The 26,458-nt window shown below is 38.5% G+C and overlaps 1 protein-coding gene across 4 annotated transcripts in view; it reads left to right on the top strand.

Annotated features, from left to right (window-relative positions):
- The window catches only part of TPK1 (thiamin pyrophosphokinase 1), a 391,064-nt gene that overhangs the window by 65,375 nt on the left and 299,231 nt on the right, over window positions 1-26,458 (top strand). For all 4 annotated transcript variants that reach the window (XM_015448215.4, XM_065542706.2, XM_005551074.5 and 1 more), the window contains one exon: window positions 10,340-10,411. In XM_015448215.4, the coding sequence (XP_015303701.2) occupies window positions 10,340-10,411 (72 nt within the window). The remainder of the gene's footprint in view (window positions 1-10,339; window positions 10,412-26,458) is intronic.

The following is a 26,458-nucleotide window of genomic DNA, read 5'->3' as shown; positions in this document are numbered from 1 at the left end:
TTAACAAGATCCATCTGGCTGGTGTGTGGAGAATAGAGTATAAGAGAGGCAAGTGTAGAAGTAGAGAAGCCAATTAGAGGGCTGTTTTATACAATCTAGAGATGAAAACTGTTCACGGGGAGTAGAGTGTTGGTGGTAGATATGGTACTCGGTTGGGCAGCACTGTGGATGAGCAGGTTTGCATGGAGATAAGATTCAGGAGTCTGATTTTGGACTTGTTGAGTTTGAGACATCTGTTAGCTATCCAAGTGGAATTGTTGAATACGAAGTTAGACATAGAGTTCTGGACTTTAGGGGGAAACCCCAGGTTGGTGTCATGCATATGAAAGTCACCATTATAGACAGCATTTGAAGCCATGAGACTGAAGGGGATTACTTAGGGAATGGGTATAGATTGAGAAAAGGCCCAAAGATCTGCATCTGGGACACTCTTACATATAGAAACTAGAGATATTCACTATTTACTCAACAAGTTTTATTCAGTACTTTCTATGCAGATAAGGAATAAGCAGAAAACAAGACTGAGAAGGAGTGGGTCAGTCACATAGAAGAAGGAGAACCAATAGAGGGTGTTTTCCTCAAGTCAGGGGATGGGGGGGATTGCTTGCCCAAAGTGATTCTTTGCAGAATGAAATTACTCCCTCTTAAAACTCAATGGCTCCATGTCCTGAAGCCCTGAGTACTACACTTAAATCAATATGATACCAAATGTTCCAAGAAGGGTACTAGAAAGGACAACAGCAACAGCAGCAAAAACCAATTGTCTTGCCTTCAAATTGCTAAATCGTGTTTTGATCATGAGAGTTCAAGAAAAAGCTAATGAAACTGGAGACGGTTCACAAAGTGCAACTACACAACTCTCTCCCTACTTTATTTCCTGTCCCTGTCCTTTCTCCCCCACCGCCCCCCTCCCTGATCATTCAAGAAGAAAGATTCAAAAAGTGATCTACCTATTATGCTGCTGAGATGTGGGTAGGCAAGAAGAGAACTGAGAATTAGTTGTTGAGTTTTACAGAAGAGGTCACTGGTGACCCTGACGAGCATTATTTACGGGATATGGTAGGATGTACATCTCATTGAAGTAAGTTTTGCTGGAGACTGAAATGGAAGGATGGGCTGGAAGCTGAAGATGATGGAGGATAGAGTGATTATATAATTTATTGTCTAAGCCAGGGCAGTTTGTGAATGAATGAAAGGGGACACAGTTTATTATTATACTGGTGTGTTGGGAATAGTCTCCCCAAAATCTAGCCATAAACTGGCCCCAAAACTGGCCATAAACAAAATCTCCGCAGCACTATGACATGTTCGTGATGGTCATGACGCCCACGCTGGAAGACTGTGGGTTTACCGCAATGAGGGCAAGGAACACCTGGCCTAACCAGGGCAGAAAACCGCTTAAAGGCGTTCTTAAACCACAAACAATAGCATGAGTGATCTGTGCCTTCAGGACATGTTCCTACTGCAGATAACTAGCCAAACCCATTCTTTTATTTCTACCCATCCCTTTGCTTCCTGTAAGGAATACTTTTAGTTAATCTACAATCTATAGAAACAATGCTTATCACTGACTTGCTGTTGATAAACACATGGGTAACTCTCTGTTCGAGGCCCTCGGCTCTGAAGGCTCTGAGACCCCTGATTTCCCACTGCACACCTCTATATTTCTGTGTGTGTGTCTTTAATTCCCCTAGTGCCGCTGAGTTAGGTTCTCCCCGACCGAGCTGGGCTCAGTACTGGTGCAACTGGCGTATACCATATGGTCACTCTTGGGAGAGGGCAAGAAAGATTTCTCAAGGAAGTACCTGTTTATTTCTACTCTTTGTTTACTTTCTCTGAAGTAATTTCTTATATGTGACTTGCCAATTTTTTTATTCCATTGGTAATTCAATTATTTTAATAGACTTTGGTATGGAGTATTTGTTCAGAGCCTTTTAATAGTTCTGCTTTGTCCACATGCAATTTATTTCCTCAAAGAACGAATTGACTTGACAGTTTTGATTTCCCTGTGCACACTTGAAAAAAATCCTGTTCTTAAATATAGAAGTTTGTGCAATATGAATACGAAATTCAGTACTCTAGAGCTTTCATGGTTTAACTGAAATACTTTTTAGGGATGAGATATTCATAACAATAGTCTTTGGTCCTTTGGCAAAATAACTATTATAATGACTGGCATGTGCTTTGGCTAATATTCATTTTATCTGAATTTCAGTAATTTTTTAAACAGAACATAAAAACCCTTGATAACTTGCCATTAATATTTTTTCTGTTGTAAATTGTGTGTTATTGTAATGTAATTTAATTTACAATATTGGGCTTCAGTTTTTTTTCCTAAACAAATCTCATACCATATCAGTTTTCAAAGGGGAATTCATTTATGTTTATGAAAATCTACAAATAATTTATTGTTTGCTATTTATATATAAAATTTTCAGAGAACAGCAATGAAAAAGAGTGAGATACTGATGAAATTAATAGTGTTTTAAAGTAACATTGCTGGTTATGAGGGCTTGACACTGTCATTAGCTAATAGCATAAGACATCATACCACTGGTTCTCAACTTTGGTGACCTGTTAGACTCTTATGGTGCTTGTAAAAAGTCATGATGCATAGGCCCTACTACAAGAGTCATATAAAGATCTCTTGGGGGAGGAGTTGGCTTGTTTGCTTGCTTATTTATTTAGAGAGAGTGTGTCACTCTGTAGCTCAGGCTGGGATGCAGTGGCGTGATCAGAGCTCACTGTAACCTTGAATTCCTGGGCTCAAGCAATTCTCCCACCTCAGTCACCAGAGTAGCTAGGACTACAGACATGTGCCACTGTGCCAAGCTAATTTTTTAAACTTTTTTTAATAGAGACAAGGTCTTGCTGTGTTGCCCAGGCTGGTCCTCAACTCTTGTCCTCAAGCAATCCTTCTACCTTGGCTGCCCACAGTGCTGGGATTATAGCCACTGTGCTAGCTGGCATTAAAAAAAAAAATCTGTGATTATAGAGAGGCTGCGGCCTATTGCTCTATATACTGAAGGATAAATTTATCATTTATGATAATTGATGTAAATCTGAAGTTCCAATGTGTTTATAATTTCCCTTCCTCCCTCCGTCCCTTTCTTCAGAGCTTAGTTCTTGTCAGAGCTAGTTAGAGTCTGCCTCAAGCTTGTTAAGACTTGCTAGTTCTAGGAGGTAGAAGTCATCAGTTCAGCATTTACTTGTATGCTTTTGCATGCTTGTGCAGAATTTGTATTATCTTCAATATGTGTTAAAGAATATTTTTAAGCCACTTACCCATTTTATGAAGATTATGCAAAACTGAATAATCTGTAGTTTTACTTTCCTGGGCACAGGTAAACTGCAGGTCATCCTGATATACTGGAGAAGAGGGTGAGGTGCTGCTGACACCGCTGTGTGGTGCAGCTCTCGCGTTTCCTTAGCATATCTCACTCACGGCAGATAACCTATGACCGTCTACTGTAAGGACAAGTGAGGTCCTTGTGCTTGTCTGCATACTGAATGTCATCTTAGTTTCTTTTTAATTAAAAAATACATCAACCTTTCACTCCTGAGCTGCATGACTGCGTTTTCAAGATCATTGATTTAGAGATGTGACTATGGTCTATCTCATAGAATCCCAATAGTTTTCATTCTCAGAGTCAGAAATAAAAAGAAACTGGTTTTCTCGAGATTTTCTCTTCTGTTCTTGTTTTACTTCTTAATGAAAGGAAAATCTGGATGTAATTTAGTTTTCCAAATATGGAATAGAATTATCTTTGCCTTCTGGCATAGTGGGGTTTTTCTTGACTTTTTCCCTGAAGTCCAAACATGCTTTTGTCGTAAGGGTTGACAGTTTCGTCTCATGGAGTTAATCACTGAATGAATACCTGATGGAATAGTTTTCACTTCTGTTTTTGCTTGTCCCAGAGCTTTTTAAAAAAGAATTAATAGACTGAAAAAAATAACTTTAGATTTACAGGAAAAGTTGAGAAGATAGTATAGAGAGTTGTTACGTAAGCCTCTTGAGCAGCTTCCCCTGGATTCACATTGGACGTTAGTATGGTACATTTGTTATAATTAATGAACCAATATTGATACATTATCATCAGTTTATTATTCCATAGTTTATTCAGATTTCCTTAGTTTTGGCCCAATGTTCTTTTACTCTCCAGGCGTCCCCTCCAGGATACCACCTTATGTTTAGTTGTCAGGTCCCCTTGGCTCCTCTGACGGTGGCAGTTTTTCAGACTTTCTTTGTTTTTGCTGACCTTGGCAGTTTTGAGTAATACTGGTAAGGTGTATTGTAGGATGTGCCTCTATTGGAATTTATCTTCTGTTTTTCTCCTGATTAGACTAGGGTTATAGACTTGGGGAAGAAAAACCCCGGAGACAGAGTGCCATTTTAATCACATCATGTTAAAGGTACATACTATAAACATGATTTATGACTATTGATGTTGACCTTGATCACCAACCTGAAGTGTAGTGTTTATTATATTTCTCTACCGTAAAGGTTTCTCCCCTTTTTCATAATCCTCTTTGGAAGGAAGTTTCTACGTGCAGCCCACTCTCTGCTGTGTATAGCCAATAGCTATGTTCTTTCTTCTTTAGGATGGAGGATTGTATAATTTGTTTGGAATTCTTCTGTCTGGGAGATTTGTCTCTTTTCCCCTACGTATTAATTAATCTATATGGACTCATGGATATTTATTTCATACTCTGGGTTGTAATCCAATGCTACTTTATTTTTTGCTCAAATTGTTTACAGTTTTGGCCATTGGGACCTCTTTCAGTTGGCTGTTGTGCCCCTTTGACCTACTCTCATCTCTGGGTATTTTTGTTTGTCTCTTTGGGGGATCATGTTCTTTCCTTCTTTCTGGAACTACCTGGTGCTCCGGGCTCATCTTGAATAGTTCCTTAATAATAGAATCAGCCATTTCTCTAAAGAGGCAGAATTTTGTTGTTGTTGTTTTTATAGAAGAGGGAGAACTACATACAGTAAAGAAAAATGGGATGCCCCTCCCTCTTTCTTAAAATTTGAACTTGTTATATTTAGTTTTTTAACTTCAAAGGGCCTCTTCCCTTTTTAGCCCAAGGCTGATGATTTGACCTCATTTTTATTTTCATGTTATAAACTTGGACTTTTGTACTTAACTCAGGATTTTCATGCAGTTTGGAGCATTTTGGTTTCAACACATCCATGATCGGGGATTTTTCATCTTCTGTAATTGAAGCCCATTCGAGAAAGCAATTCAGGGAGTTTTGACTTAACATTTGAAGGATTAAGACTAGTCTGTCTGTCTTTGTTCTTTTAAATGGAGTGCATCATACATTTTTATAAATAATGAAAAGGTTCTTTCACCATCCCATTTGAAATCCTGCTGTCTGTGCCTACCTTTGTCTGTGAGATTGCCTTAGGACACCTGATTTAAAAAAAATGATAATTTTTATAACATAATGAGGAAGTTCTTTCTAGTTTTTTTTCTTAAATCTTTTTGCATATCCCAGGAACAGTATCAATGTGACAGCTTGAGAACTACTTGAAATAAGACTATTGATTTTTCTTATTTGCTTGGTTCCCAGAGTTTTCTGAATTTTGGAACATTTAGAACCAGAGTCATTGTCCCATAATTCAGTATCTGAGAGTGATATGGAGCTGTATTGTGGTGGAATGTTTGTCTGAGAAACTGCCATACGCTATTTAGGAATCATGGTGGTTCTTTGTGCTACTTTTTCTGCAACTTGTTATGGATTAGTAATCAGGAAGGCTTTGAGCGTAGAATAAATGCCATACTGACTTCCAGGGGAGACAAGATTAGAAAAGGAAAGACTATCAGATCTTATTAGAAAACTAAACTGATTAGAAAAGAGTATCAGATCCCATTACCTGAATATCTTTATATACAGAAACAGCCTACCATAAATATTATGTATAGACATAGCTGAAGTAGTTAATTCTTTTTTTATTAATAACATCATTAGTAAAGCCTAACTGTACTATATACATTTTATACTGCTTCATTCTTTCCAAAAATGAAATGCCTTCATGGATATCACCTTAATGAAAGTAGGTCTAGAGGAGCAGTAATATGGATAATAGTGCTTTCCTCTCTTACCAGATGGCTCTGTGAGGCACAAAAATACCTAGTTCATATATCAAATAATCAGTAACAGCAGTTTCAGTCATTCATGTAAACTTACATTCAATGTTGTTGAATGCCTCTTTTGGCAGTGTGGACTTTGCTACAGAGAAAAGGGTCGTTGGGTTATCCAAATTATTAGCTCCTTGCTATTGACATCTTACTGAGTATTTACCATGAACCAGGCTCTGAATCTCTTAAACTGATGCTCTGTCCAGGTGGAATGAATGAATGAGCTAATGTCCTGCATTTTGATGCTTGTCTGCTCTTCTTCAGAGTCATCTCAAATCCTTTTCTAGTTCATCTTTACCTTAACACAATCTGGACTGTGATCACTGCATTTATTACAATTAGATATTTTTTCACTCGAATATAGAAACCCAAAATAATGGCAACTTGTACAGAATAGAAGTATTTTTTTTGTTTTGTTTTTGCATCCCCAGTACCTAAGTCAGGGCTTGACACTTATTACTTGAAATAATAAATGCATTACCTTGCCCGATTAAACTTCACTGGTATGGTGATAACAAAGCAGGATTTCTTAAAGCTTAGTCCGTGGACCACCTGTGGTAGAATAACTTGCTTGTAAAATGTAGATTGCCATGCCTCATGCCAAGGGATATAATTTGAAAGGTGTAGGATAGGGTCTAGACATTTTCATGTCTTATAAATTCCTCTGGGTTATCTAAGAACCACTGGGAAGGAAAAGAAAGGAGAGAAAGAAACTGATTTGCAGTCTTACAACCTTCTAATAAATTCTCATAAAGTAGTGGCAGGGGCTCTGTTTCCAGTCCTGGCTCCTGAACTCCTGGTAGGACCTTTTGCTTCTAGGAGTGCTCTCTAGAATTAAGGCCAAGATTAGGAAACGGCTTAAAAGTTGATTCTTCACTCGTGTAAAATCAGATTTGAGGCAGGTAGTGAAGTGCTGGAATGGAGGAAGATTCACGAAGTCATCAGCAACCTAGGCTCCTTTACTGATGCCCTTGTTCTTATGATCCAAGGTGGCTGCTAGAATTTCATTCAATGAGTCTATCAATTCTTACTTGCAGATGGCAGGAAGGAGAAAGGAAAGAAGTAGAAGACAAATCCCCCTTTATTTTAAGGAGACTTTCCAGATATTACATAGAAACTACATACATCTAAGAACTTAGCCTTATGGACCACATTTGGCCACAAGGTTATTTTTTTCTTACCTGGCCCAGTAAAATGAACCAAAAAACCCCTCAGGATTCTATTACTAAAGAAGAGGCCATTACTGGTTTTCACCGTAATTGTTCATTCTAAATCTGCCCAAATAAACATCCTGAATTCCGCTGACCTCTTGGCAAGTGATTTTGCCAATTCTCAAAATCAGCCATCATCACCATCCTATCTGTTTATGCCCACTCCTGTGTCTCCTTCTCATAATTAGTGGGAAAAGTGCTAAAATTAAAATTATAGACAGATATGATGTCATTTTACCTTTTAGTTAATATCAATTAGATTTCTATTTTTAAAATTGTGGATTCTCATATCCTGTAATCTGTTTTTTACAGCAGTTGTTTTAAAAATGTTCCATATTTCACTCTAATTCTCCCCTCATACTTTATTTTACCTTGTTTTAAGTAAGGGTAGGTGCAGGCTGGGCACAGTGGCTCACGCCTGTAATTCCAGCACTATGGGAGGCCGAGGTGGGTGGATCACCTGAGGTTAGGAGTTCAAGACCAGCCTGGCCAACATGATGAAACCCCGTCTCTACTAAAAATACAAAAATTAGCCAGTTGTGGTGGCGGGCACTTGTAATTCCAACTACTGGGGAGGCTGAGGCTGGAGAATCACTTGAACCTGGGAGGCGGAGGTTGCAGTGAGCGAAGATGGTGCCACTGTATTCCAGCCTGGGAGACAGAGCGAGACTCCATCTCAAATAATAAATAAATAGGGGCAGTTGCAGTGGCTCATGCCTGCAATCCCAGCACTTTGGGTGGTGGAGGATCGCTTGATGCTGGGAGTTGGAGACTGCTGCTTACAAAAAATAAAAATATTAGCTAGGCATGGTGGTGTGCACCTATAGTCCCAGTTACTCAGGAGGTGGAGGCGGGAGGATCACCTGTGCCCAGGAGTTTGAGGCTACAGTGAGCTATGATTGTACCCCTGCACTCTGGCCTGGGTGGCAGAGTGAGACCCTATCTCTTTAAAAAAAAAAAAAAAAAAAAAAAAAGACATTCTCAGTTTTGAGGCACATGACGTGCCTTCATGTGCCTCAGTCTCAGTCCCTTTTTTTTTCAGTAGGAGATATGCCTTACAGGTGGTGGTGGTGGGGTTGGGGGACATGCCATTTCTCTTGACTGCTGTTCAGAGCAGTGCCTGAACAAGGCGTGCTCTGAAAATAACCTGTTGAAAGAACAAATGGATAATTTCCCTTCTTCCTCTTACTTCCCTCCCTTATTTAGGATATAAGATTCTTTCTATATTTAAAATATTTTATCCTTGTTCCATTTTTTTTTTTCCATTTCTCACAGTTAACTTTTTATATTTTAAGGAAAGGTGACTATTCTTCCTTCTTAATCAACTCCTGACTGTTCACTAATCCCTTGGTCACTTCACTATCTTGAGTCTCCCTCTATGAATTTTCAGATTTTCTTTGAGATCCCCCTCCCCTTGGCCTCTTGTTCAATCTCCTTGACATTTCTGTAGCATGCTGTGTTATCAGCTGCATGTTCTTGGAAATACCTTCTTATCCTTCTGCCTTTATGGGTTTTCCTTCTGTATTTTCTCTGTTGACCTCCTTCGGCTGTGTTATGGTAGGAAAACACAGTGTCTTTGCTTTCATCTTTATTCTTTTCTCTCTTTGCCCTCCCATGCTTTGTGCAGTACCTCAGTGGCTTGCCTCCTCTTTTACCTTCAGCTATGATCTCTATATGGATTCCCAAATTACATAAATTGTGTTTACTACTCATTACTGCATCACTCTTTTTGTAGATGTTGAGATGCCTCAACTTAAATTCCTGTGTTATCTTAAACATTATGTTTAAAATTACTGATGTTAGTATTAATGTCCTACGATCAACTCATTAGGGCATTGCTTCTGAAACTGGTCACTGGAGTAACCCTAATGAATAAAGAGAGCAGCTTCTTGTGAACTGTTTTTCTTGTCTAGAAAGCCCCTTCCTTTATTCTTTGCACCTTCTTTCTCTTTGTAAGATCAAGTTCAAAAATCTACATTTCACAAAACTTTCTGGGATGACACCAGACTTGATTGGCTTCCTAGCCTTTGAACTCCCGCTATACTCATGTGTCGATTTGTCTGGCACTCCTCCTGTGCTTCTCTTATATTGTATTTTGAATAAATCATCTTTATTGTAAGTGTCTCATCTCACAGCTTGTAATCTTATCCCTGTTTGTACTCCCAGTGCCTGGTATACAATTGGCACTTAATAATATTTGCTATGGATGATGGCATACCCTTTTTATTTATTTATTGTGTTCCATTTCTAACAGTGAGATTGCTTAAAAAATGATTTTTCTTAAACATTTTATTTTTCACAAATGAAATGGAGGGTGCTTGGACTGAACCGAATGACAGATTTTCAATACCTGATTGTACTTTGCTTTGCACTATTTTAAGTACATTATAAAAGATGTGGAATGATTGTCTCAAAAGTAACTTTTCTTCATCTTTGTCTTTGGCGTGTCATTAAAAACCTGGAATAAGAGAACCGTGAGAAGACCTAGTAAGATTTGTGAAAGCACACAGGATTTTGCTTTGGAAAGTCCAAAATCGGGTAAGGGTGGAAGGAAAGAAAGAGAGAAAAAGAATATGGATGAATGTGAAAATACACACCCACTAGACCCCATACCGTTTGGTAAATAAGGTCGGGGTGATATAAAACCAGCTAGGTAGAAGGTAGTTGTGTCAAAGTAGTGGATATATTGGAAGGATGAGAATTCCTATCAAGAACATTTGTACTCCTCGCCCCCTACAAAAAGTTTACCCAGTTGTTTCTATGATACATTGCTCAACAATATGGTAAAGTGACAGATATACTAAGTAGGACCTGTTAATGTTTGATGCCTTTTAAGATTAAGGTATGGGAAATTCGCTGTGATTGATCTTTGGCTCTGTGTATACTGAAAATCTGGACTAGTAAGGTATGATTTTAGGCTCATATAAGGGGAACAAAAGACTCAGTTCACTTATGTATTTTATTTTGCTTTCTTTTTTTCTCTAGGCAATTTGAAGTACTGCCTTGTAATTCTTAATCAGCCTTTGGACAACTATTTTCGTCATATTTGGAACAAAGGTAATCTTAATTAGCATTTCTATTTCTTTGCTTGCTTTCTTAATTTGAGACTGACCAACATGACTATTAAGTACCCTGAAACCTGACTAAAAAGTGGAATTCATAATATGGTGATTCAATTATTAATGATTGGAATAATTTATTGTTGCTTCTCTGTTAAACTGTTTAAAAGTGATTTCCAAAGCATGGACCCCCAAGGACGGAATACCGTACCATATTTCAGAACTACAGTGCGGATATTAAGCCTGAATCCTCAACAAGTATTTGTTCAAGTGTAAATTAATTTTGGCACCAGTGATAGCAGAAAAGCATCCACATGCCTCATTTGTTGCAGCATCCAATAATAAGATATCTTCAGGGTGATCAGATTTGCAAAACCAAAAATGAAGATGATGCTAATATGTAAGAACCTCTTGGGGTGCTGAAAAATAGAGTTAAAAATGGGATAGTATCACAGAATGGATACTGTTGGAAGGTTTTGTGTAAGAAACAGGCTTTATTAACTGTTTGTTTACTTTATTCTTTAACTTTTATAGGATTACCTCTAGGTTGGAAAATAATGTTCAATATCATTTGCTGTTTTGAATTTTTTTTTTTTCCTCCAAAGGAGCATTTTTGTTGAGTTGTCAGTGGAAGTTTTAGACCAAGGTAGATAGGCAGAAGCACTTGATTCTTGACGCATTGATGCATATTTTTGCTATTCCTGATTGCCTCTTATCATCACAGAACTCTAGTATTCTCAACATTATGTTTATATTTCTTAGAATGCAAACCTCACATGTGAATAAGCTCACATCTGTAGTTGAGATAGTTGTGATAGTAGAGGGAATAAATCATCACAAGTGATTTTTGTGTAAAGAACTTTGTCTAATATGATTACAGTGGAAACTCTTGGTGTTCTAAATTGAACTATGTTTAAGTTAGTCAGCTTAAAATTTCACATTATAGGCCGGGCGCGGTGGCTCACGCCTGTAATCCCAGCACTTTGGGAGGCCGAGGCGGGCGGATCACAAGGTCAGGAGATCGAGACCACGGTGAAACCCCGTTTCTACTAAAAATACAAAAAAAATTAGCTGGGCGAGGTGGCGGGCACCTGTAGTCCCAGCTACTCAGGCGGCTGAGGCAGGAGAATGGCGTGAACCCGGGAGGCGGAGCTTGCAGTGAACCGAGATTGCGCCACTGCACTCCAGCCTGGGCGACAGAGCGAGACTCTGTCTCAAAAAAAAAAAAAAAAAAAAAAAAAAAATTTCACATTATAGTTGTACAAACATTTCTCTCAAATTAACACCCCAGTAATTAGGTAGTTATTTGAATGGCTGTAATGTCTTTTGTCACCGTGTCTCTAGTACCTAGTGCAGTATCTGTCACATAATTGCTATTAATGACAATAAATGAAAGAATGAATTTAGTATGGCTTATATTGCTGGAAAATACTAAAACTGGTCAGGCACATCCTTTCTATTTGAATTTGTTGTATCAGATTATATAGTGTTTGGGGAGAGTGTGAGTGACTGTTTTATTGCAAACATTAGAAATAGACAACCATTGATCCAAACCGTTGGAGACATTGAATATTCAAAGCTACATCTAAAGAAGTCTGTTATGTTTGAGGGATTTGAGAGTCTTAATTTTGCACATAGTGTGAATGATGTAGATTTTTGAGCCAAACGAAGTTCCTCAGTTCATTAGTTTTTCTATAAGGATCAGTCTGTACATGAAAAAAACTAAAGGTGTCTGAAGTATCAGATATACTGAAATGGCTAGTTAATTCTCATTTCCAAAATAACTTGTCTTTTTTAGGTTATTGAGATGTTAGGTTCTTTCACATATATGCTAGGATAATCCTTGATGTTCTGGAGCCTTTAACCATTGTAAAAAGCAGGCCTATTGATAAATACTGAAGAGTAGGTTTTTTGTGATTCTCTTAACAGAAGCTGTGTTTTTTTATGTTTGTAGTGACCCCTTTTGTGTTTCTTTTCTTCTGAGTAAAGGCAACAAAATAGGGAAGTATTGTGCTTGAGTTGTTAATCTTCACATTGGAAAGGCTTAGGAAATGTATAGGGCAGCATTGAGAATTTGGGAGAGATGACAGTATTATGGGTTGGGGTATTAGCAAGTATGAAGTGGCTTGAGGGTGCTGTCCGCATTACCTTTTAACCCATGTGCTCAACATTTTCTGCAACTTCTGTTCTATGATACAAAGATTTGTGAAGAGCTGAAATCAAGGGATGAAGACTGGGCTGTTAAAATGGGTGAAAACTTCAAAATGCAGAGGAATCTGAAGAGTGTTGCATAGTATATAAGACTCCTGCATAAAACTGGCAATTTCACTTTATCTCAAGAACTTCTGTTAAGTAGGTGTTTCCTGAGATTCATTTCAGGGGAAAGACTATGTTGAAAGTTTATCTTAAAGTTTTTTCCTGCAATGATTAGGTGATATTTTTACCAGCGGCGAATCCGTAAGGGTCTGCAGCAACCCGATCCTTGCCTGCTCAGGAAAAGAATTCAGCTGAGGGGCAGAAGTAGGTTTAAGGTAAAGGGAGAGACTGAGGCAAGTTTTAGAGCCAGAGTGAGAGTTTATTAAAAAGTTTCAGAACGGGAGCAAAAGGAAGCAAAGTACACCTGGAAGAGGGCCAAGTGATTGACTTGAGAGATCCGAGTGCCCTGTTTGGACCTTGATTTGAGGTTTTATACATTGTCATAGTTCGGGGTTTGTGTTTCTTCTCCCCTGATTCTTCCTTTAGGGTGGGCTGTCTGCAGGCACAGTAGCCCAGTGGCCCAGTGGCCTGCCAGCACTTGGGAGGGGCCTCGTGCTCCTTGTGTTTACTAAAGTTGTGTGCATGCTCTTTTGAGCCGCTTTTCCCTTACCAGTCAAGTGTTCCTAGAGGAAGGTCATATACCAGTTAAACTCCACCATTTTGCCTCTTAGTGTGCATGTGAGCCCACTCGCCCAACTTCCAGAGACCTTGTAAGGAAGCAGCTGATTACCAGCTCCAGATGTTTTCTATCTATTGGGGGATTGCCTCTCCCTGGTGCCGGCTGCCACCAATTATTTTAGAGAAACAGTTTAACAACTGCCCGACCATCACCCATGGTCCCCTGACATTCCTGGGGAGGGGCCTTCTCCTGCCGTGCTCATGTCTGCCTAACTACCTACTCTAACAATAGAAGTTATGAGATTTAGCTTAAATGCCTAAGGAGGGAGTTCAAGGGAGATTAAAATTATGGAGGTTTTAATGTGTTTTCTCTTTTATACATCATGAAGTTTGGTGATTTTCTTGGTTAGAAGTCTTGGAGCATATCTCTCTACCTGTTTCCGCATTTTCTACTTTTGGTTTGATGATAAAATAAGCACTTAGGTAGGTAGATAGGTAAATAGAAAGATGGGTAGATAGAAGTAGAGTTAATATCTAACTTTTCTGTTAATACCAGAGGTTATTGCTATTTGTGACTTGCTATTGGTCTTACATTTACTAACTTTATTTTTTTTGAGGTGGAGTCTTGCTCTGTCGCCAAGGCTGGAGTGCAGTGGCACAATCTTGGCTCACTGCAACCACTGCCTGCCGGGTTCAAGCGATTCTCCGGCCTCAGCCTCCTGAGTAACTGAGATTACAGGTGCACGCCACCATGCCCGGCTAATTTTTGTATTTTTTAGTAGAGATGGGGTTTCACCATGTTGGTCAGGCTGGTCTTGAACTTCTGACCTCGTGAGCCGCCCGCCTCAGCCTCCCAAAGTGCTGGGATTACTGACTTGAGCCCCCGTGCCCAGCTACTAACATGTTTTTAAAAAATTTTTTGAGTCAGGCTTTCTTAGGAAGTGTCTTTCTCTTCCCGAAATATGTGATAAGTGCAAAAGCAGAGATATGTATGTTAGAAGGGCTCTGCATATGTCTTGTAGGTTAGTTATTCTCGATTGGGGTCACAATGCTAACAGTGTTCTCAAATTAGTAGTGGAGATCTCTGTGCTACAAAACATCATGAAAAACAGACATACTGGAATAAGGTTATATTGAGTGACTGTGTATGAGGTTTCTAGGAGTTCAGCACATATCCTCATTGTTAGCATGTATTCACAGCCTTTCCCCACTTTTTCCACATGATTTACAGAACAGTGGTGATCATGTTAATTAGATTATGATTAGATGATCAGATTCTTTTACTGTCATCCTTAAGATCACACCAGGGTATGGGCAGCATACTTATTTTCATTGAAATTGAAACTGAAGTCATAAAATATTTGACATATCAGACAGGTCTTACAGATTTAAGAGAGGCACAAGTAACATTAGTGAATTAAAGTATAAGCAAGGTCTTTGGTTTTATAGCATTAGTTATGTTCCATTTGTTATCGACTGACATTAGTTGAGACCCTTCTGTGTCAGGCATTGGGCTGGTTGCTAGGCACATGATAGTGGCTAGAATTGAGAGTTGGAGTATGTAGGTGCAGCCTGTTCCTGTGACTGCATGTCTGAGGCTCTGTCTAAGCCACAAGTGGTTAGAATGAACTAGCCATGCCCCTGCTTCTTAAGAATTGATATTATTGTAATAGTTGGTTAACTGACTCTACTTCGTTCATTTCCATATGCTTTTCTTTAAAACAAAAACACTCTACCTAAATAGTTTTTAATAGACTAAATAGACTTGCCGCAGTAATGATGCTAATTTTGTGCTAGTGATTAGTATTGGCGTTAGATTTGTTTTAAATGAGGTAGAAATCTGCTATAAAGCACCTTACTTCCCTTGTAGTTTCTTTGTAACAAACTCTTTCCTTCTTAAATTATGTACCCTAGGCTTTCTGTAAGCGTCTTTTCACTTGATTATTTTAAGTTAAATACAACCAACTTTATGTTATATAAAGTTTTATGTCCTGTAAACTTTATATTAAAGTTTTCCTTTGTCTTTCCTTTTTCATTCTAATTTCTTTATTTAGTGGAACCTATTTATCTCACTTTCGGTGTCTTACGTGTTTTTTTCTCGTTAAAATAGAGAAATCAGATACCTGTCACTTTTACGTGTAGATTGGTTGAATAGTTACACTTTAATATGCTTGTATCAGTTGCTATTTTAATCCTGTTTTATCTACTGTATGCATTATTCCTGTTAGAGGAATTTTAAGGGAAACATGTTTTTTGATGATAACTTTGAAATTTTGAAATCACCTTAAGGTGATTTCTTTAAGCTGACCCTGGAAGGGCCAGTCCCCACAAGAATGCATATCCAATATAGTTTTTTCCTTTGGCCTCATCTCCATGACTACCTCTTCCTGTGTATTTAATGATTCATCTAAATAGAGCTGCCATTTACTTTTTTTCTGCGTAAAATAGACTTTTACTTATTTATATTGCAGACTTTCACCCATCCTTTAAGGTCCAACTCAAATGCCACCTCTTCTGAAAGCTTCCTTAGCTTCCCCAGGTAGAGATAGATTTTCTCAAATGTCACCTTGTCTTTCCTTGAGAATGAACTTCTTGAAAATGGATACAAAGTACTTAGCTGATGGTGTTTTCTTAGTTCTTATGAGACTGGCCTGGTAGCTATTGTGGGTCACCCTGACAATTGGAGAATGTCACTGCCTGTCTTTGATGCAGCCAAAGACAGGTCCTGGAAATCCTCTTACGCTGATGTGGACCAGTTAGCAGGGCTGCAGGCACATGCTTCTGCCTCCTCTGTTTCCCCAGATTCCTCTTCGGTCTTCAGTCTCAGTTGGGTCCGTTTTGTAATTCTGCTGAACTTGAGCTTTGTCACTCACATTTTTTTTTCTCTGCTCTATGACTCCTCTGTACTTATTTGATACTTCCTGGTACACCCAATCAGAATTGATATTTCATTAATCTCTCCTTTCGTTATAGTGCATGTGCAAAAATGTATTTTTTTTTTTTTTGGCTTTTTGGTTTCATGCCTTTGACAGTTAAGATGCCAGTAAATATATTATTTGAATATATCTTCTTTGTCTATTAAGATATTATGGTAGGGTGCATCTTTTAATTATAGAAGGATATATAAGTTAGCAGTACCCTTGTCTTCTGACATTATTGTCTAAAGAGATTAGTCATATATTGGGTCCTTTTTGTTAAATAACTTGTTTATGAGAACTGTAGATTAACTTTATTTATTTATTTATTTATTTATTTATTTATTTATTTATTTTTGAGACAGGGTCTCACTCTGTGACCTAGGCTGGAGTATAGTGGCATGATCACAGCTCACTGCAGTCTTGACCTCATCAGCTCAAGCAGTCCTCCCACCTCAGCCTCCTGAGTAGCTAGGACTACAGGCATGTATCACATACCCAGCTAATTTTTTTTTTTTTTTTGTAGAGGTGGGGTCTCCTCTGTTGTCCAGACTGGTCTTGAACTCCTGGTCTCAAGTGATCCTCCTGCCTTAGCTTCCCAGAGTGCTGACATGATAGGAATGAGCCACTGTGCCCAGCCGTTAACCTTAATATCAAATAAATATAAATCTTTAGTTTTTCCTTAGATTTTCATCTTTAATTATAGAACCATGTGTGCATTTTTAAAAGTTAAAACCTCACGGTTTGGTATAAAAAATGTCAGTCCCCATTAACTATATATATAATTTTTTTTTTTGAGATGGAGTTTTGCTCTTGTTGCCCAGGCTGGAGTGCAATGGCACAGTCTCGGCTCACTGCAACCTCCACCTCTTGGGTTCAAGTGGTTCTCCCACCTCAGTAGCTGGGATTACAGGCACCTGCCACCACGCCCAGCTAATTTTTGTATTTTTAGTAGAGACAGGGTTTCACTGTGTAGGCCAGGCTGGTCTCAAACTCCTGACTTCAAGTGATCTGCCCACCTTGGCCTCGCAAAGTGCTGGGATTACCGGTGTGAGCCACCGTGCCCAGACCTATTAACTGTTATTTCTGTCATTAGCTTTGTTTTATGCTTTTAATTTTTCTTTTTCATTATTTCTCATGAAATGATTTTTAAATGTAATTTCTGACAGGGTAATAAGTGAAATACTACTACTAACTAGAAAAATGCCCCTGAATTGGTGATTGTAAGACCATGTGACCATGTGTGCTTCATGGCAGTTAGTATAAACATTTCAACTGCCTATTTTACTTTATTCTTTATGCCATTTAGATCTCTGTCCAACTGGTATGTCAATTTTTACTGTATCCAGAAAATCACTGCCAAGTTTATATGGCTACTGAAGTTTTCTTTTTTAACATTGAACATTTTATGTATGTTTTTTCAGTGTTTGCTCCATGTTTAATTCACTTGCGTCTACATACACACACAGATACACAAACACAGACAGACACACACCATTTTATCTTTTGTCTGCTTCAGTGAAGTGGGCCTGGTGTGTGGATAATTTGAGGAGTTTAAGCACATTGCTAATAATTATCCTTGCTAGAGAGGCTAAGTAGTATCTTTTGTGATGCTGTACCCTCAGTGAAATAAATGAAAATAAAAAAAAAACACCAAAGAATTCTATTTCTTTTTTTTTTTTTTTTGAGACACAGTATCGCTCTGTCGCCCAGGCTGGAGTGCAGTGGCCGGATCTCAGCTTACTGCAAGCTCCGCCTCCCGGGTTCACGCCATTCTCCTGCCTCAGCCTCCCGAGTAGCTGGGACTACAGGCGCCCGCCACCTCGCCTGGCTAGTTTTTTGTATTTTTTAGTGGAGACGGGGTTTCACCGTGTTAGCCAGGATGGTCTCGATCTCCTGACCTCGTGATCCACCTATCTCGGCCTCCCAAAGTGCTGGGATTACAGGCTTGAGCCACTGTGCCCGGCCAAAGAATTCTATTTCTATACTAACCAGGTGGTGGGCTATTACATAAAACTAGAAAGTATAAGTAGAACTTCAAAACAGACAATTTACTAGAGATGAAGTCAACATTGTGCATTTCTTTTCTTATAGTTGTTGGTGTCCAGTTCTTTAGATGGTGTGGTATCATTCTCCCAATCAAAATGCTTGGGTCTGAAATTCCCTTTCCTGAAACATAGACATCTTCATTTTTAACAAATACTTACTTTCCCGGTAAAATATTTGTTATGGAGAAATTAAGGTCTTTTCTCCTTGGTGGTGTTTTTTTTTTTTTTCCTCTCACTTGTAATATACATTTAATCAGTTAGTTTTAAAGACACCTGAAAACATAGACTTGGGAAAGCAGTCAGAGAAACGTGGTGGGGTTCACCTTCGTTTTTTTCCCACATTGCATAGTGTATAGTAATATATGGAAACAGATATTTTTGCCCTGCTCTACTATAAGCTCTACCTAATGTTATATGTTAGGTAGATATTATTGTTCCTCCTATGTATATTTAAATTGTCATTCAATGTTGCTTCTCTTTTGTAATAATTTGTTCCAAGATTGATTCCTTCTAGAATCTTATTTTTAAGATAATACTTTTAATTGAATATAGGTGAATTAAAGAACATTTGAATATAGGTGAATTAAAGAACATTTGCGGCCGGGCGCGGTGGCTCAAGCCTGTAATCCCAGCACTTTGGGAGGCCGAGATGGGCGGATCACGAGGTCAGGAGATCGAGACCATCCTGGCTAACACGGTGAAACCCCGTCTCTACTAAAAATACAGAAAACTAGCCGGGCGAGGTGGCGGGCGCCTGTAGTCCCAGCTACTCGGGAGGCTGAGGCAGGAGAATGGCGTAAACCCGGGAGGCGGAGCTTGCAGTGAGCTGAGATCTGGCCACTGCACTCCAGCCCGGGCTACAGAGCAAGACTCCGTCTCAAAAAAAAAAAAAAAAAAAAAAAAAGGAACATTTGCACTGAGCATTTGTGTATGATTATAGATTAAAAAATAACTTGAACTTTTTTAGTAGTCCTAGTTCTTCGGGGCAGCTGAGGCTTTTGAGTTTTCAGTTTTACAGTGATAGCTGCTTTGGGGTCTATGGAAAGAAACGTCCATGGCACAGAAAAGATCACGAGGGGATATAACATGCTCTCTTCCCATCAGGCTACCTGACTTCAAACTATACTAAAAGGCTACAGTAACCAAAACAGCATGGTACTGGTACCAAAACAGAGATACAGACCAATGGAACAGAACAGAGCCCTCAGAAATAATACCACACATCTACAACCATCTGATCTTTGACAAACCTGACAAAAACAAGAAATGGGGAAAGGATTCCCTATTTAATAAATAGTGCTGGGAAAACTGGCTACCCATATGTACAAAGCTGAAACTGGATCCCTTCCTTACACCTTATACAAAAATTAATTCAAGATGGGTTAAAGACTTAAATGTTACACCTAAAACCATAAAAGCCCTAGAAGAAAACCTGGGCAATACCACTCAGGACATAGGCATGGGCAAGTACTTCATGACTAAAACAGGAGCAAAAGCCAAAATTGACAAATGGGATCTAATTAAACTAAAGAGCTTCTGCATAGCAAAAGAAACGACCATCAGAGTGAACAGGCAACCTACAGAATGGGAGAAAATTTTTACAATCTACCCATCTGACAAAGGGTAAACATCCAGAATTTACAAAGAACTTAAACAAATTTGGAAGAAAAAAATCAACCCCATCAAAAAGTGTGCAAAGGATATGAACAGACACTTCTCAAAAGAAGACATTTATGCAGTCAACAGAGACATGAAAAAATGCTCATCATCACTGGCCATCAGAGAAATGCAAATCAAAACCACAGTGAGACACCGTCTCACACCAGTTAGAATGGCAATCATTAAAAAGTCAGGAAACAACAGGTGCTGGAGAGGATGTGGAGAAATAGGAACACTTTTACACTGTTGGTGGGACTGTAAACTGGTTCAGCCATTGTGGAAGACAGTGTGGGGATTCCTCAAGGATCTACAACTAGAAATACCATTTGACCCAGTGATCCCATTACTGGTTATATACCCAAAGGATTATAAATCATGCTGCTATAAAGACACATGCACATGTGTGTTTATTGTGGCACTATTCACAATAGCGAAGACTTGGAACCAACCAAAATGTTCATCAATGACAGACTGGATGAAGAAAATGTGGCACATATACACCATGGAATACTATGCAGCCATAAAAAAGGATGAGTTCATGTCCTTTGTAGGGACATGGATGAAGCTAGAAACCATCATTCTGAGCAAACTATTGCAAGGACAGAAAACCAAACACTGCATGTTCTCACTCATAAGTGGGAATTAAACAATGAGAACACTTGGACACAGGAAGGGGAGCATCACACACCGGGGCCTGTTGTGGGGTGAGAGGAGTGGGGAGGGATAGCATTAGGAGAAGCTCCTAAAGTAAATGACGAGTTAATGGGTGCAGCACACCAACATGGCACATGTATACATATGTAACAAACCTCCACACTGTGCACATGTACCCTAGAACTTAAAGTATAATAAAAAAAGAAACATGCTCTCCTCCAATTCACTGGGAGACAGACATTTGAAAGCCTGGTCTATGTTCTTTCTATGTTTAGAGTTTACAGGTGATGTTTGGACAAATTGAATGGGAGAAACCATGGGCTGAAACACTTGTTTATGCTGGTAGAAGAGGAACTGTGGGGGGAAGAAATATTCTGTTTTTGAACATGTTCAAAAGAGCTGAACAGTGTGCACTTTTTGGCATATCTAGTGGCAGAATCTCTATGGAAGTAAAATAGTCATACCTTTAGGTAAGGCTTCTTTGTTATCTAACTAGTTGTCACGAATGTAGCTTTTAGGGATTTGCTCGTTACCAGTACATGAACAGGCAGACTGCCATGTACATTTTTATCATTTAAATGCATCCAGGCAGAGATGCAGGAGGTCACTTCACCTGGAAAATCCTGGACTTTAAAAGGATATCTGAATTTCAGTTAGGATGATCTGGGAGGCATCTGTTCTAGGATTGGGTAGCTTTAGTCATTAGAATTGGAATTCTGTAATAGTTCAGCTATTATAGTTGTATTAAAGTACCAAATTGACATTATTTGTGTCCATTTCTGTGTTTAGTGTTTCATAGAACTTATGCTTTGAGCACATTTAAGTGAACATTGAGCCAAAGATCTGATGAGCAATTTGCATACTTGGTTCAGGTCCATTGAACAAAACAGTTATGTACAAGCTGTAGTTTCTGTAAAAAAGGCTGGCAGAAAAGATGTATCTGAGTCACACAGAAATATTTGGGAGACTGCAGAAAGATTATTTAAATGTATAAGACATTTTAATATATTGGTGGTACAGAAGAAAATACTTATTTCTTTATATGAGGCCAGAGGTAAATTCTATTCCCATCCCCCAAGTGATGGCCCATTTCTATTGAAATCAATATTTAATCATTCTACGTATTGTCCTACAAATATTGTGAGATTTAAAAAAATCTCGGTGCTACCTTCTTTCCCAGGATTCACTCAGATGAGATGGAATGACTTAATCTTTGTGTTTAGTGCCACTTCTGGTCATATTCCTCTACCACAATTAAATGCTATCTCTTCTTTTTTGTACCTCATCCACAAGCTTCTTACCATTAACTACCACCATGTTTTTCGGTAAATTACTGTCTTAGAATTTATCTCTCAAATATATTAATTCATTAGTTAATTCATTCAGCATTTGACTAATGACTGTTATGAACCTACTACATTTAACAGTAGCCAACACACAGATAGTACTTATCATGTGCCAAGTAGTGCTCGAAGAGCTTTGCATGATTAACTCACTTAATCCTTTGTCACCCTTGTGAAATCAATACTGTTATCATACTAATTCTACAGATGAGTAGACTGAGGCGCTGTAAGATTGAATGGCCAATTTTCATTCACACTTCTAGTAAATGGAAAAGCTGGGAATTAAACTCAAGCAGATAATTCAAACAGTGTAAATATTTGTGTAGTGTGTGCCAGGCATATGTATGTTTGGTGACTTGAATGTTAGTGTTAAGGCTTATGTGATTATGCCCTCAGCTCATAGACAAGGAGGGAGGCAGAGTTTTTCTGTGAAGAGCCAGATAGTAGATATTTTCGGCCCTGCAGGCTGTGTGGTCTCTGTCACGACTCTTCAACTCTGCTGTTATAGTGCAAAATCAGCTGTACGAAATCCCACCAGGCCTGCCGTACAAGAGCTCCTGAAGGAAGCACTAAATATGGAAAGGAAAAGCCGATACCAGCCACTGCAAAAACATACCAAAATATAAAGACTATCGACACTATGAAGAAACTGCATCAAGTAATGGGCAAAATAACCAGCTAGCATCATAATGACAGGATCAGATTCACACATAACCATATTAACCTTAAGTGTAAATAGGCTAAATGCCCCAAGTAAAAGGCACAGACTGGCAAATTGGATAAAGAGTCAAGACCCATCAGTGTTCTGTATTCAGGAGACCCATCGCACTTGCAGAGACACATATAGGCTGAAAATAGAAGGATGGAGAATATTTACCAAGCAAATGGAAAGCAAAACAAACAAACAAACAAAAAAACAGGGGTTGCAATCCTAGTCTCTGATAAAACAGACTTTAAACCAACAAAGATCAAAATAGACAAAGGAGGGCATTACATAATGGTAAACGGATCAACATAACAAGAAGAGCTAACTATCCTAAATATATATGCACCCAATACAGGAGCACCCAGATTTATAAAGCCTGTTCTTAGAGACCTACAAAGAGACTTAGAGTCCCACACAATAATAGTGGGAGACTTTAACACCCCACTCTCAATATTAGATCAACGAGACAGAAAATTAACAAGCATATTCAGGACTTGAACTCAATTCTGGACCAAGCAGACCTAATAGACATTTACAGAACCCTCCATCTCAAATCAACAGAATATACATTCTTCTCAGCACCACATCATACTTAAAAATTGACCATATAATTGGAAGTAAAACACTCCTCAGCAAATGCAGAAGAATGGAAATCATAACAAACAGTCTCTCAGACCACAGTTCAATCAAATTAGAACCCAGGATCAAGAAACTTACTCAAAACCACACAATTACATGGAAACGGAATAACCTACTCCTGAATGACTACTGGGTAAATAATGAAATTAAGGCAGAAATAAATAAGTTATTTGAAACCAATGAGAACAAAGACACAACATACCAGAATCTCTGGGACACAGTTAAAGCAGTGTTTAGAGCAAAATTTATAGCACTAAATGCCCACAGGAGAAAGCAGGAAACATCTAAAATTGACAACCTAACATCACAATTAAAAGAACTAGAGAAGCAAGAGCAAACAAATTCAAAAGCTAGTGCAGAAGAAAAGAAATCAACTAAGATCAGAGCAGAACTGAAGGAGATAGCAACACAAAAAAACCTTCAAAAAATCAATGAATCCAGGAGCTGGTTTTTTGAAAAGATTAATGAAATAGATCGCTAGCCAGAGTAATAAAGAAGAAAAGAAAGAAGAATCACGTAGATACAATAAAAAAATGATAAAGGGGATATCACCACTGATCCCACAGAAATAGAAACTACCATCACAGGATACTATAAACACGTCTATGCAAATAAACTAGAAAATCTAAAAGAAATGGATAAATTCCTGGACACATACACCCTCCCAAGACTAAACCAGGAAGAAGTTGAATCCCCGAGTAGACCAATAACAAGTTCTGAAATTGAGGCAGTAATTAATAGTCTACCAACCAAGAAAAGTCTAGGACCAGACGGATTCACACCCAAATTCTACCAGAGGTACAAAGAGGAGCTGATACCATTCGTTTTGAAACTATTCCAAACAGTAGAAAAAGAGAGACTCCTCCCTAAATCATTTTATGAGGGCAGCATCATCCTGATACCAAAACCTGGCAGAGATACAACAAAAAAAGAAAATTTCACGCCAGTACTCCTGATGAACATCAGTGCAAAAATCCTCAATAAAATACTGGCAGACCGAATCCAGCAGCCCATCAAAAAACTTACCTACCACAATCAAGTCGGCTTCATCCCTGGGATGCAAGGCTGGTTTAACAGACACAAATCAATAAACATAATCCATCACATAAACAGAACCAATGACAAAAGCCATATGATTATCTCAATAGATGCAGAAAAGGCCTTCGATAAAATTCAACACCCCTTAATGCTAAAAACTCTCAACAAACTGGGTATTGATGGAACGTATCTCAAAATAGTAGCTATTTATGACAAACCTACAGCCAATATCATACTGAATGGGCAAAAGCTGGAAGCATTCCCTTTGAAAACTGGCACAAGTCAAGGATGCCCTCTCTCACCACTCCTGTTCAACATAGCATTGGAAGTTCTGGCCAGGGCAATCAGGCAAGAGAAAGAAATAAAGCTTATTCAAATAGGAAGAGAGGGAGTCAAATTGTCTCTGTTTGCAAAGGAAATAATTGTATATTTAGAAAACCTCATTGTCTCAGCCCAAAATCTCCTTAAGTTGATAAGTAACTGCAGCAAAGTCTCAGGATACAAAATCAATGTGCAGAAATCACAAGCATCCCTCTGCACCGATAATAGCCAAATCATGAGTGAACTCCCATTCACAATTGCTACATAGAGAATAAAATACCTAGGAATACAACTTAGAAAGGATTTGAAGGACCTCTTCAAGGAGAACTATAAACCACTGCTCAAGGAAATCAAAGAGAAACAACTGGAAAAACATTCCATGCTCATGGATAGATAGAATCAATATTGTGAAAATGGCCATACTGCCCAAAGTAATTTATAGATTCAGTGCTATCCCCATCAAGTCACCATTGACTTTCTTCACAGAATTAGAAAAAAACTACTTTAAATTTTATATGGAACTACAAAAGAGCCTGTATAGCCAAGATAATCCTAAGCACAAGTAACAAAGCTGGAGGCATCACACTACCTGATTTCAAACTATACTACAAGGCTACGGTAACCAAAACAGCATGATAGTGGTACCAAAGCAGATATATAGACCAAGAGAACAGAACAGAGGCTTCAGAAATAATGCCACATGTGTACAACCATCTGATCTTTGACAAACCTGACAAAAACAAGCAATGGGGAAAGGATCCCCTGTTTAATAAATGGTGTTGGGAAAACTGGCTAACCATATGGTAGAAAACTGAAACTGGACCCCTTCCTTACACGTTATACAAAAATTAAGATGGATTAAAGACTTAAATGTTAGACCTAAAACCATAGAAACCCTAAAAGAAAACCTAGGCAATACCATTCAGGACATAGGCATGGGCAAAGATTTCATGACTAAAACAGCAAAAGCAGTGGCAACAAAAGCCAGAATTGACAAATGGGATCTAATTAAACCAAAGAGTTATTGCACAGCAAAGGAGACTCTGATCAGAGTGAAGAGGCAACCTACAGAATGGGAGAAAATTTTTGCAATCTATCCATCTGACAAAGACCTAATATCCAGAACCTACAAGGAACTTAAAAAGAAAAAAACAACCCAACCAAAATGTAGGTGACGGATGTGAACAGACACTTCTCAAAAGAAGACATTTATGCAGCCAACAAACATGAAAAAATGCTCATCATCACTGGTCATTAGAGAAATGAAATCAAAACCACAATGAGATACCATCTCACACCAGTTAAAATGGCAATCATTAAAAAGTCAGGAAACAGCAGATGCTCTGTTCTAAAAGCATTTTATTTGCAAAAATAGGTAGAGGAGTGGATTTTGGCCCATAGTCCATAGTTTCCTATCCCCTAGTCCATTTTAGCTACCAGTCAGTACCTCCTATCTGGAATTTGGATATCTTCCTGGAAAACTGTTCCACCTTCAGTGTCTCAGGATCATATGTTTCTCTCCTTGACTGATAGATCATTATCTCCTGTTCTTTCACACTTAATGATTCTGCTCCTAATTTTTATTAGTGCATTCAGATATTTGGTCTGTACCGATTTTCCTATATGTTGGTTGCTATCTGCTTTTATTCTGACCCTGATTTTAGTGATACTATTTATCCTATGGTAATTCCCTACTGTCTCACTTCTCTATCTTTTCTAGCATCTGAATAGCCTGAATTATCCCTTTACCTTCCTTACCATCTCTCATTCATGAACAGGCTTACCAAGTCGGCTAGTGGAAGTCATGCTATGCTGCCAACTGAGGGCATATAGATTTGATATTTAATG

This window comes from Macaca fascicularis, chromosome 3 (assembly GCF_037993035.2).
Source record: "Macaca fascicularis isolate 582-1 chromosome 3, T2T-MFA8v1.1".
NCBI classification, from domain to species: domain Eukaryota; kingdom Metazoa; phylum Chordata; class Mammalia; order Primates; family Cercopithecidae; genus Macaca; species Macaca fascicularis.
Note: the sequence above shows the minus strand (reverse complement) of the source record. Positions and strands in the feature narration are given on the sequence as shown.